The 13,935-nt window shown below is 36.2% G+C and overlaps 1 protein-coding gene across 3 annotated transcripts in view; it reads left to right on the plus strand.

The window, feature by feature from the left end:
• Positions 1 to 13,935, plus strand: part of STK24 (serine/threonine kinase 24) — a 68,523-nt gene that overhangs the window by 31,436 nt on the left and 23,152 nt on the right. For 2 of the 3 annotated variants that reach the window (XM_074859385.1, XM_074859386.1), the window contains exon 3: positions 12,373 to 12,429. In XM_074859385.1, coding sequence (XP_074715486.1) covers positions 12,373 to 12,429 — 57 coding nt within the window. Of the gene's footprint in view, positions 1 to 1,525; positions 1,664 to 12,372; positions 12,430 to 13,935 lie in introns of all 3 variants that reach the window. The other variant, XM_074859387.1, reaches the window with a different exon arrangement.

Here is a 13,935-nt window from a genome sequence, read left to right on the forward strand (position 1 = left end):
ATGCGGTTTATCTAGACGAATGGATTCTGTAAACTAATGCTGATTTACATTTGCTTCCAATTTCCCATTTGGGACTTTGTACAGTTTATTAATAACCATTTGATGTATCTCTCAGTAAAATTCAGTTCTATGTGGAGCTTTGATTATGGGTTACATTTTTTTGTTTCTTGCCTTCCCTGTGACTGTCTGTAAGAGGTGAATAGACAAAATGTTGGGATTGTCATAGAACCATGTAAGTCACTCATTAATCTTCATTGCCTCTTTAAATGGACTTCCTGGGAAAAGATCTGCCACAGATTGTGGTTAGATTTTTTTCCTTATAAGGTAATGACTGAATAGGCATGATTATGAAGTAATTATTTGCCTGGTGGATAGGGAAGGGGGTTACGGCTGTTGTCAGCCCCATGAGGTAATAAGAAAATATTAAAAGGGTAATGGTTGCAAGAGACAGTAGTTTTCACTCTTCCCACTGCTGTTTTTTGAAGCATGAAGAGGGAAAATGGCTACAGGCAGGTGGGAGGAGAAAGAGTATAGAGTCATGTACTCTTAGTGTTCTAAAGAAGTGATTACCCAGTCCTTTAGGAAGTGAAATGTGTATGGTTCTTCAGTTGTATAAGTTTCTTGTGATTACTAGCTAGGAAGTGGTTTTGCAGCCAATACAAGAAATACGTGTCTGCTTGCTTCTACTATAATGGTATAATTTGGTAGAAGAGTTATAAACCAAGATTACCCATTAGTTTGGAGCTTTGGGAAATCATGTGCTCAATATGACATGCCTAGTCTTTGACAGCTGGGTTATAAGGATTCATTTCTGTGGTGGAAGGGCATGTGCCCAGGAAATGTGCCAAAGAGGCTGTGAATATGGACACTGTTAGAGCTGACTCACGCTAAGGAAAACATGGAGCTCGTGGCTCTAGCATGTTGGCATGCAAACACAAAAGTCTGCTAAATGTTCTGCAGAAGGAATCTTTTATCAGTACTGTGACAGAACTTCCATTGTTTTTTCCTACCAAGTGGCTCTGCAAACTCTGTTACAAGTAGCTTATGGCAAAAAAGAATGCATTTAAGGATTAATTGTATATTGCTGTGGTAATTGCAAGAGGTAATTGTTGAAGAGGGACTGCTGCATTAGATTGTAGAATACATTGACTAGTATGTATGTCTAGAAATGAAAATGTGATATTTTTTCTTGAGATCTGAAGGCAGGAGTTTCAGAGTGTTGGAAAATGATTCCAAAGCAAATAGCTTTTTTTATACATATATACATGCATAAAATACTGTGTACTGAGGTGGTTCTGCTTAGTCTGAAAAATCATGTTGCCTGTGTTTTTCATGGAGTTTATAGTGTCCAAACTGGAATGAACAATTCTTCTCTTTCCTTGGTCTCTGTTCTGCATTGGCTACCCAGCAGATGCATTTATTTTTTTTTTTTCTTTGTGGTTGAACACGTTAGATGGCTGACAAACCTTGATTAAAGGACATAAATGCGCCACATGCAAAACCACAATGATTTCTTTGATTGCAGGGACCTTTTGGCCAGCTTGCAGTAAGGACTTGTGTTTAGAAGAGAACCTTTGGGCTCATCTGTATCTCCCTCCCCTCAAAGGGATGGCAGCCCGAGGACAGCTAGCATTCATCCTGACGCCAAGAGACTTCAAAGGAGGTAAGCGCCTCAGAAATGCTCCCCAGACAAAATACTTCTCATCAGTCCTACACCCCAGCGTGGTAATATTCTTTAGTACAGCATTACCATCTCCTAAAGGTTTCTGTTCATGGCTCCTTCGTGAAAATTTTTTGAGAACTCTGTGAGGCCTCATCAGCTGGTTGCAGCCCCCTTAAGATTCATGGAGATGTCCACTGCTGTCAGTAATCCTTGTCCAGTTGCTTGTGAATGTGCCCCTAGTGTAAGGGAAAAAGACATTTTATACTTCCTGGGTTTGTACTCAGACATATACTCCCCTCCTTCCCTTATTTTGTTTTTCATATTTTGGATGGGGTTCAAACTTGAGCTTTTCTCAATTCATGATCCTTGAGGTTAAAGTCAGGGCAAAAAAAAAAAAAAAAAACAAAAACAAAAACCAAACGCTGCTTCCCCCACACAGTTTTTAAAAGGCTTTTTTTTTTTTTTTTTAAATGGATCTCAGAATGGTTCTTTAATATGCAGATGATTTCCACCCAATTCTTTGTGTGTTTAAATTTCTAGTGAGCATTATCCCAGAAAAGTTCTGTAGAAACAAATTACTGCATTTTCATTCTTTTGGAGGGAAGTATGTCCTTAGGATTTTTTTTTTCTTGTTAGAGATGCCACCTAGATGCAGCACAGCTGTTTGTCTTCCAAATGCCCAGAGAATAATTAGTAGAAAGAGCAATTTAAGTAGAAGTTTACCTTGACATCAGAAGTTTAAACACAAAAATCCCATATTAGCTTTTTAATTTGTTTTTATTTTTTATAAAAGTAGACTTTTCAGGGGTGATTTCCATTCCTTCCCCACCTGCCTTCAGGTCACTTCTACAAATACTCAACTATAGATCTTGCTTTTCTTGTTCTTTTTCCAGTAAACATATGAAACCCACTAAGAATATGACTAGAATCATAAGGAAGAACTTTCTTGGTTTTTTGTTGGTTTGGGCTTTTTTTAGTTTGTTTGTTTTTAATGGGAATATTTGGGCCTGTGGTAGACCATTAGTAAATAAGAGTTATGTGTTTGCTGAACAGATTTTTTTTTTTTTTTCCCCATAAGGGTGTGGATTTGGAGAGCATAGTTGTCAGACTATTTAAGCTATATCTGTTACTAAGTTCCTGTAAAGTTTTACCTTGTTTTATCCATTTATGATGACAGCATATTATTTTGACTTCTTTAAACTTAAGTGAGAGCTTTCTAACTATGTAGAGTACTTCCAATAGCTGCCATCTAGCTTGCTTTCTTACTGGGCTCTACCATAATAAATACAAAGGTTCTCCAGACTGTAACTTAAATTTGTTGAGGCAGTAAAGAAATGGATCGTCCTATAAAATAATATTCCACCTAATTCTACACTTACATACCTTTGGAAGAGATTTACCTATGGATATTATGAACAACTTGCAGATCCTCCAGACTTAAAATGTTTATAGGTCCTGACTATGTCGATAGATTAAATTAGGTTGGGTTTTGCTTGACTGTGTTCAAATGTTTGATTGTTGTTGTTTTTTATGGGTTGGGTTTTTTTGTTTGTTTTGTTGTTTGTTTGTTTGTTTTTTTTTTTTTCCCCCAAATGCTGGTATTTCTTCTACAGTAGTCAGTTTCCTTAGTTTAATTGGAAATTTTTCTTTTGTAATCTGTGCTTCATATGTTGTGTGTTGTTCAACTGTAGGGATTTGGATTTTTTTTTTTTAATGTATAGTCTTTCCATGATGTGTTATTTCTATACCTCTTCTTCTGGTGTTCAAAAAGGCAAAACAAATATTCAAATTCAAAGAAGGAAACTTTCAGAAAACTGCAAATCTTTTTCTGAGAATTATTCTAATACTTCTTTTTTATCTCTACAAGGTATTACTGAATGCACCAAAATGAGCAGTAGCACACTGCAGCTTGTGTAAACCTTACCAGGTTAATTCTGTTCCTGTAAGACAAGCTAAATTACAAATATAGTTTATTTTTAATAGTGGGTTGCCCTGCCTTGTGAGCAGATGTGAAGGAAACAAAGGCATCTTTTATTTCCTTCACACACATTCCTTTACTTCCTTCCTTGAGCAGCCTTTTAGTGTCAATGAAGGTGGAGGTGTTCTTACTTGGTTTTGTTTTGTTGGGTTTTTTAAATAAGTTTGGTCTTATGCCTACTTCTCTAGGAATTCAGCAAGGAACAGTAGAAACGGAGCTGAGAATTGCTGGAGTTCTTTCTAATCTAAAATACAGTATCTGTTGATGGCCATACATTCTGATAAAATGAGACACCTAGCTATAGGTGGGAAGTGTTACATTATTTGGAGGCTCTGGAGTTCATGAAATACTTAAAGAATTCCTTTCAAAGGTAAATCTAGTTATTGCTTCGACAATTTTTACCTGGAGGGAAGTGATGTTCAAAGCAATATTACAGAATCACAGAATCATTCAGGTTGCAAAAGACCCTTGGGATCATGGAGTCCAACCATCAGCCCTACTCTACAAAGTTCTTCCCTACACCCTATCCCCCAACATCTCATCTAAACGACCCTTAAACACATCCAGGGATGGTGACTCCACCACCTCCCTGTGCAGCCTATTTCACTGTCTGACCACTCTTTCTGTGAAATTTTCCTAATGTCCAGTCCAAACCTCCCCTGTTGGAGTTTAAAGCCATTCCCTCTTGTTCTATCGCTAATTACCTATGAGAAGAGACCAGCACCAACCTCTCTACCATGTCCTTTGAGGTAGTTGTAGAGAGTGATGAGGTGTCCCCTTAGCCTTCTCCTCCTCAAACTAAACAGTCCCCTTCTTTCTCTTTGGAGCCTTTCAAATTGATAGTAAAATTCAATCACTCAAGAAGCAAAATAAATTTTAACTCTTCTCTTTAGTAGTATACCAGATGATCTACTTCAGCATGGCTAGATTTTTGCTCATAATTTCTTGATGAATAGATTGTCTTAATCTGTGTTTCATAACATCTGCTTTTGCTCCTCTTATACTTCAGAATGCCAAAGCAGGATATTTATTTCCAAGGTTAAAGATGGCCAGTTATTTTTCACCTTTCCTAGAACACTGGACAATACTTGAAGACTCTGCTCTAAAACATGGCCTGTTAGTTGTGACAGGATGGGAGAGGGGAAAGGGGGAAAGAGAGGATTATATCCAGAGGATATCTTTGGTGGTGAAGGTAAACTGAGTGTCTTTAGCCTTGTTCTCTCATAAAATAGTTTCTCATGTTCTTCAAAGCCAACAGTTGTCTTTCCATGCCATCTGACTTTCAGGTGCTCTGAAACAAGTGTCTGTAGGAAATACTACAGTTTGATTTTTTTATTTTATTTTTTTTTTTTTTAATGAAATCTGTAATGACATAATCAAATAGCTTTCCTCTTTATAAAATAATACACCAATCTATACAAGCTTGTGTTGTAGTAATAGGTGGAAATAGATGGAAGAACATTAGCAGATGAATAGATTGTCAAGGGAAAGGTCAAGTGAAGGATTAACTGCATGATGGAACTCAATATGCTGCTCCCTGGGAAGTGTTGGAATGATGGTGGCATTCTTTATTCCTTGTAATGAGGCTGGAGAATTTTTTTGTTAATCCGATAGAGAAGAAAACCAGTAGTACTTACTGAGATTGCCTTTAAGAACAAACTATACTGTCTTAGAACGGTGGTGTGAATTGACACAAAAAGATTTTTCTTTTTCTGACTTTGTTTTCTGTGAAGACAGTTCCAAAAGCATGTAAAAACATTATAGCCTTTCTTGATAGCTGTTAAACAGTTGTAGGACCCTAGATATGGAGTGGTAGAATCTGTTTGTCCATTTGCAGTGGAAAGGGATTGATTGTTTACTACTTACACTAACAGAATTGAGTACCGGTGGTGTTCAAATTTTGGAGAAACTGAAGTGTAAATACCTTTCTTTTGTGATCAGTAATTCTGTCCTTTGTCATATCCATTTTGTGTATCAAAAAAGTTATAATATGACATAGAGCAATCCATCTGGCATCTGGATAGGCTGTTTGAAGTTCAAGGGTGCATTGCTTACCTCCTCTGTTCAAGGATTGTGTACTGGAAATAATGGAATGAAAGGAGATAGTGGTATGCTATTCATTTTTCAGTGTTAACATATGGCAGCACTGGATCTAGTTCTGATTGGATTTAAATTGAACCAATAATATATATAGGTCGTATTTATAACTAGTCAAGAAATGGCAAGAATTGAGGCTATGAGGTAGAGCTGAATGTATTGCTTGCTAAAACCATGCATTTGCTGAGTAACACCTTGTACTGTTAAAGAACTCACTCTTGGCAGGTGGTACCTGTTCTAATACTAATCTGTGGGTCTAGAAACTGAACAGTTAACTAACAATTGGAAAGTTTGCAAATCCTGATGAGTTTCAAGGATCTAATGGCAAGATATCAATTAATAGGTGCCTTCTCTCTAAAGTGTAAACTAATAATTGTCTTGTATATTTATTCTTTGTTTATGAAAGGATAAACTCCAGAGAAAGGACATTTAAAATATTTTGGAGGTCCTGATACTTCTTGCTACAGGTTTTCAAATCTGAGACAGTTGGCAACATTTAGAGTGTTGTGAAAGGGTTTGTGCTTGACTAAGAGAAGCAGGAACCACAAATACATAAATGCCATTTCTTGTCACTGCCGCAATGGATCATTTATGGCATTGTACAAAACTTACTTTTTTCTCATTGATCTGTATCTTATCTCTGTGTATAAGCTCACAGATATCCATGTGAGTTGATAAATAATGAGAACTCAAGTGCCAGGGTCTGCCTGTTCTTCATCCTGTATAACAAGACAGTGACTACTGTTGTGACTTGGTGTTGAAAGGAGATGGTGAATGAATAAAATGGTGCCTGAAGCTGAACTTGATGATTGTGAGGAAAGTGTTTTGAAGAATTCGGATATATGAGCGACCATATTCCTTAAGGTGCATTTCTCTTTGGTTAATAATTTCTTCCTCTTTTTATGACGGGTGTCGGAGTGATAAATGTTTTCAGATTCCTTTTAAACAGGTGGTTTTGTGCTTCTGTCTTCAGTGGGTTGTGCAGCTTCATTTGGGGCCGGACCTTCTTTGTTCGGGATGGGGTGTGAGAGAGTATCTTTGCCATTATATGATTCTGCCACCTGGTGGCTTTGTCGAGCAGCATGGGCTTCAGAGGCATAGTTAAAAGCACAAGTATGAAGAAATCCTGGAAAAAAAAAAAAAAAAAAAAAATCCTTCTTTCCTTCCAAAACAGGGAATCGGTGGGCAAGGTTGCTTAAAGTAGATAATAGAAGACAAGTTCCATGATCTCTGCATCATGTTTTTGAAGTCGGGCATCTGAGAATCAGTGTGCAGCTATTTGAGAAGCTTCTGGTTGCTACAGCTGTCAAACTTCCCTGGGTGTTTTTGTGTATGAAGTTAACAGAGGACAAATCTCCACGAGGAGTAGTAACAAACTGTAGCAGGAATGCAACTTAGAGAGGTTATCCTGTTGCATACATTGTGTATCTCAAGGTTCCTTTAATCTGGTTTCTTATGCTGAAAAATTAGTAAATTTATACCAGTATTTGAAATATGTCTCATTTTCTGGCCCGTATTACTTTGGCATATATACCTGTTAAGCTGAAATTTTTATTGAACAAAGTGTCACACATCACATTGTGCAATGCCTATCAGTTTTGGAACTAGTTTGTTCTTTTCAGATTAGTTGAGGTTCTGTCCAAGAAATTGTGTTTCTGTTTTTCAATACTGTAGGTTTTTTCTACTAAGCCAGTGATGGTAAAACTTTTAGTACATAGATCAACTTAAGCTAGTTCTTATTTTGGTTAGCTAATCTGTTGCGTTATTGCAGTCAAGTATGTGATTTCTAGCTTGTGATTGTTGACATAAGTTAAAAGAGCTTGTAAATATATATTCTAAGTGGAATTTGGAGATGGCTTGTCTCTAGAACTAAATGACTTTTATACATACTTATAAATACTCTCTATTCTGCTGCTAATAGTGTACCGTAAATTTAAGGTGGGAAATTCTCTTTCTCACAATGGGGAGGATTTTATTTCACTTAGAAACAAACATGCTCACTATTTTACTGTTTTCAAATTGCATTAGTTGACTTCCTTGATTTAAGACTTACAATTCAATTCTAAATTACTGTACAGGTCACTTGGTGCTCTTACTTATGAGTCCTTCTAGTCCTTCTCTTTCGTGGCTCTGTGTTATGTTTCCCTCTGCAACCTCTCCTTCCCTCGAGAAGGGTGATTTAGAAACATTTTCATCAATATATACTGTGACTTGATTGGTTTAGGTCAATCTCTCTTGTATAATATCACAGTGCTAAGAAATGTGTGAGTATATTCTTGTAAAAAAAACCCAATAAAATACATAGCATCTCTGAAGATAGGCCTCTCCATGTTTATTCAGAAGTTTAATTAACTTCATAAGGACTTATATACAGAAACTTTAATCTTGATTACTTATTTCTATGTCTTCTATACTCCTTTGATTTCATTTGAAATGTACTTCTGAGACTTGAGAGGAGTTATTTGGTGGATGGCCTTTTTTTCAGTGTATAGTCCTTGATTTTTACGTATTAGGAGAAGTTATTTACCTGCTGTAACTACACTTATCTTACAAATACTTTCACAGTATAACAGTGACTTAATGGAGAATACTTCATTAGAGGTAAATTGTAAGGTTTTTGCATTGTTCCAGAGTTAAAATGAGAAGTCAGACCTCAAGAAGAGCAAACTAGTTTGGAAAGGATTTACAGAAACTCTGCCTTTCTGTAACTGAGCTTCTTTTAGATTCCAGAGCTGTTCCTTTCCTCAGTTTTATGGCAGCAGAGGAAAACCTCTTGTTCCTACTGTGAAAAAGGAAGTGTTCCATGTGCCCTCATTAATGTGTTCATCTATGTTTATAGGGAAATAATAATCCTAAATTTGGATTGATGACTCACCATAGCTTCACTGTATTTGGACAAAAATTCAATGCTGTGTTGTGACTGATGCTTAAAAGAAGAAAACTGGTCTTATTTCAGGTCTTAAAATGGAGCAGTGAATGTTGCTAGTCTCAGTATATAAGCATAGTATCTTCCTGAAAATAAGTGATTATGTGTAATATGTAATTACTAATCTAGGCTATGGAAGAAATTTTAGTGCTTTTGGTGTCTGTTTGAGAGGAAAAGTGGGGAATATATACAGAAGAATGTGAGAAGTACAAGCAAAAAAAAGAATTTGGGCAGCTTTAAAAAGGAATGTGACAGGTGTTAGGGAATGTGAAGCATGCCAGAGATACTCTGGAAGGGGAGGGAAAGAAGGAGGCATGTTGCTCTGGTGATGCCAAAGTCAGTTGATAGTAGTGCTTTACTTGCTTTGTGCTGTTGTTACAAGGTATAAAGTTAAGTATATGTAGGTTACTGGCTCTAAGGTAGAATAATATATTAAGTAATTCATGAAAACTGTCTCACCAAAAGCATTTCTTTGCATTTTCTTGTTAAGCAATGTATGCAGATTTTAAATAGCTAAAAAAAAATTTCCAGAAAAAATGAAAGGTGATGGTAAGATTCACTACAGTAGTAGTTAGTTAGATCTGTTCAGATACTTAATATGAATGATGAAGAAAAAAACCAACTCCAAAATATCCATGAAGTTGAGTAATACTTCTCTGGCAAGGGAGAGGGAAAACCGTAGCGAATTAAAAATCAATTTGAATCTAGGGCTACAGGTGTAAAGATGCCATAATTGTAACAGATTGCTATTGCTTAGCTTCACACTGAGATATAGACACAGTTCTGTGTGTGTTCTCCAACTGCATTTCCATACTTCACTTGTTTTAGAAGGTAGTTATTACTGAGTTTACTGGATCTGTGGATTTCATATTGTAAATTCAGACATGTGACCCCAAGCAGATGATGCTGAAAGTTTCAGGAGCAAAGACTGAGCAAATCAGGAAAAGAATTGAAAAGGATAAATGATGATTTTAAAAGAATATGAATTGTATAATTTGTATTTGTGTAATTGTGTTGCATGATTTTGTAACTCTAATTAAAATTATATTCTCTATTTTTTTAGTTATTTTCTGCTACCTCTAATTTCTAATTTTCAGCTGGAAAATTTAGTAGCTAGGTTTGTGGAGAATTTATCTTTTGAGAAATTGTATCTACTTTCAAGTTGTTAGCTCTTTAAATCCATGAGGTAATTGAGATGATGGAAAAGAGAAGATGCATCTCTTATTGACTTCTTGGTGTTTTTGTGTTTGTTTTTTGGTATTGTTTGTTTTGTTTTTTCTATATTTGAGAGGATCAAGGAGTTTGCCCTACCTTGTTCTTTCACACCCAGGCATTTCCATTGAAATAAAAAATAGTGATAGAGTTGATGTGTTTGTGTTTAAATTGCTATTAAAATTAAGTTTTACAGGGACAGAAAAGTTTAATGTTCAGGAAATTTCATGCAGCTTTAAAAGGCATTATCAGGCTGAAGCAAAATAGATACATAAAATTTTCATCAAGTTTAGGAAGATTTCTGAAGATGAAATGATTTACTATAAGACATGTCTCAGAAGCATACTTGTTCTCAAACTGTTAGAGACCTGGAACCTTGAAGGGACAGGCAAACTCCCGAGAAAGTCTTAGAAGCAAAATAAGTATTTCAGTACTATAAGGGACTTTCTTAGGATAAGCAGTATTTCTTGGAGTATCTGTGAGGCCTGCAGAAAGTAAACATTATCAAAATGCTCTATAGACATTATATTTTAAAATTAATTTTTCTCCCTAAAAAATGTGTTCTGTCTCTTTTAAAATATTTTTTTAAAAAAAATTAAAAAAAACCCCAAGACTGTGCTTGTCAAATAATACTGGTTGACTCCTGAAGAAATGTATCTAAATTTAGCTGGATCTGTGTGTTAAAAATAGTGGATGATGAAGGAACTCTAATCCAGAGTCTTACCTAAAAATAGTACAAGTTGTGAAACTGGATGTAGGTGAGGAGGGCTGTGTGCATTTACTTACAGAATGTGCATTCTGAGACCAGAGAGGGAACAGATGCAGATGGAACCAGAGCTATAGTAATGACTAAAAGGCTTACGTGAGTACTAAGGGCCAAAATTTTCTAATCCCTTAGGGGATTTAGCAAAAGTTATGTTCTGCAATACATTTATCACTTTTCTAAAAGTTTTAATCCATCTTTATAGATGAGTATTCAGAATCTTACCTGCCCTGGCTGTGAGCTGTTATTTTTATATTAAGTTTTATTTTGCAGGATAAAGTAAATGAATATTGTTGCTATTTATGTGCTCCTACATTTTTATGCTAGAAGTCTTGTGAATGTTTGGTACATAGAGTTAAAAATAGCAAACCATAATATAACTTGATAACCATAAAAACTAAAACAAAACCCACCATATGTTCCATGCATCAATTTCATTTGAATATCTATCTGGTAGATTTATGGCCTTGCTTTAAAACATGCTTCAAGGCTGGTACTGCAAAGGGAAAGGTGGACTAAGTGCTTCTTTTAGTGTATTTAGGAATAAGATGCTGCAGACAGTGGAAAGAAATGATTGGGTCCAGACTTAGCATAGTGTATTGTGTATCTTGTGTTAAACATTCCTATAATATGTATCAAGGTTTCTCTTGAGAATATAATAGCTTGATTTTTTTGTTGTTGTTAGCTTTTATTTTACTAGCTAAAGCTAGCAAATTGCTACAGTCATCTTAAATAATCTTTACTACTCATTTGCTTCATCTTTCTTGAACACAATTGTCCAAAATTCTCTACCATATATTAGATGCATAAGCATTAGTGGAGAAAATTTACCTGTATTCTTCCTTAGGTCAGAAACAGATGGCTGTTCAAGAAAATGAAACAACGCAGAGATGTGAAGAAGACGTTTTAAATTAAATTCAACCTAGACAGCAGTCAGGCTTATTAAAGAAAATATTTTGGAGTCTCTGTACAAATAAAGATAATCAACGGAATCAGGACGTTTTTTCTAAGGAAAGGAATTATATTGTATGTAATGTAATTATTATTTGGTATTCTGAATGTCTATAGTCAGAGTTTTAAAATGTAACTTTTTTCTCCTCCATTTTCATTGAGTGGCCCCTGTCTGTCTCTTCCTTGTCTCAGAAGATACTTTTGCAGAATGTACTAAGGAGTGTGCTAAGAACTGGGTGGCTTTTGGGAGTTAATATGCTGGTGAACTCAGGCTCAGAGTATTTGTCCAGTTCTAGTCTGCATAAAGGCAAGAAGTTTCCTTCTGCTACCTGACTCTTTGGTAGGGATTAAAGAGAAGTTTCTTCTTCTGTGGATATTGTTTATATTCTAGTAGTATTACTATCAGTACAAAAAAGAGGTACCATGAAATGAACATGAGTATGACATTATTTGGAAGTAATGAACTTCTGATGTCTGTGCTCTTACCCATTGGCAAATGTGAAGTAGCTTTCCTTTTGTTAATTTAGAGGACCAGAATTAAACTTTCTTGAACATACGCAATTATGTAAGTAGCTTGTGACAGACTAAATTAATTCCTTATCAGGTGGACTAAAAATAATATGTCTTGAATAATAATCCAAGGATATTTTGGAGGAACAGCTAAACGTTAGTGGAATTTCAAAACTGTAGATTTTCTTCAGCAAAAAGAATGGAACAAGTCCCATTAACTTAAGAACTGATTATTTTTTTAAACTTCTTTTTTTGTTGCTTTTGTTTTGCAGGATACAAAATTATGGATAATAATGGAATATCTGGGTGGAGGCTCTGCCCTTGATCTAGTAAGTAGATTATGTGTGATTTTTCTTATTTTACCCCTCATGATTATTTTCGTATCTTATAATTCTGGAAACTATAACATGTCATTTGGCTATGACAATGTTTGCTTCCAGTAAAGGAGAAAAAGTATTTGTCAACGTCAGGAAAATGTTATTTTCCATGAGGCAAGACTGATTATTTGTATAAATGGAAGGGAACTAAGCAACATAATATTGGAAGCAGGATATAAACATCTTGGAATGCTAATCTTCAGTCAGCTGGAGAGCACTAGTGGCTGAAAATACTTTTTTCTGTCTCTTAATTCTGCCACCACAGGTCCTTCTAATTGTATCCATTTTAATGCATCTTCCCCACACAACACCCACCCCCCCACCCCCCCCCCAAAACCAAAAATTTCCCTGTTTGAAGTCTCGTAGAAGTCTAGATAGACAGAAGCACAATTTAGGCTGGTGTTAATATATTTCAAAGAAATAGGAGGAGCTGTGGACTCCCTCAAGATTAGACAGGCCTTACAGAGAGACCTGGATAGATGAGAGAGCCAGGCAGTTGCCAACTGTATGAAACTTAACAAGTGCAAGTGCCAGATTCTGCACCTCAGACGAAGTACCCAATTTTGAATCGTAATTCAGAAGGTTCAGTGCAGATCATGTTTTCCGTGACTGGATGCTGTCCATTCACTTTAGCTATTAAAAATCCCCAACAAAATCACAAACCATCTTTTATTTATTGTGGATTTAAAAGCTACTATTATAGATATGAAAATGGATGTTTTAAGTATGTGGAAATTGTCATACTGATCGAGGCGGAATGTCTCTGTAGCATAGCTTGCTGATCTCAGCTGCTCAAGGAAAGAGTAAAAGGAAAAAGGTCAGTGTAGAGGGATTCTGCTGGTGACATCCAGAAGACAGGAGTGGGTAGCAAATGCAGGCTTCCTGCAGTTGTACCTTTAGTTTCCACTCCAGAAGAAGTTCTGTGGTTGTGTAGCAGTTGATAATGTTCCCATAAAGATATGCTGAAAAAGTTTACTGTTGTGATTGCTCTTCTGTCAGGAGAAAACTATTAGAAATTGGCCTGGTTTTTATAAATTATTAGTTACTTTGTGCTTCAAAAAAGTATAAAAAATCAGAAAGAAAACAGATGTTATCATATTTTCTTGTCTTTTTTTTTTTTAATCATACACATTTTACTTGTGTGATGACCATGTTTATTCCCTAAGTTTGTGTGCTGGGCTTGTGTGTGTGACGGGGGTTTTTGGTAGCGGGGGAGGGGGGCTACAGCAGTGGCCCCCTGTGAGAAGCTTCTAGAAGCTCCCCTGGCTCCAAGTTGGACCCGCCTCTGACCAAGGCCGAGCCAATTAGAAACAGTGACTGCACCTCTACAGTAACATATTTAAGAAGGGGAATCTGTGAGGAAGAGTTGGAGTTGTGAGGAGGAGAGTGTGAGGAGGGCACTTATGCCAACACCAAGGTCCATGGAAGAAAGGAGGAGGAAGGGGTGGAGGTGCACCA

This window comes from Strix uralensis, chromosome 2 (genome assembly GCF_047716275.1).
Source record: "Strix uralensis isolate ZFMK-TIS-50842 chromosome 2, bStrUra1, whole genome shotgun sequence".
Classification (NCBI taxonomy): Eukaryota; Metazoa; Chordata; class Aves; order Strigiformes; family Strigidae; genus Strix; species Strix uralensis.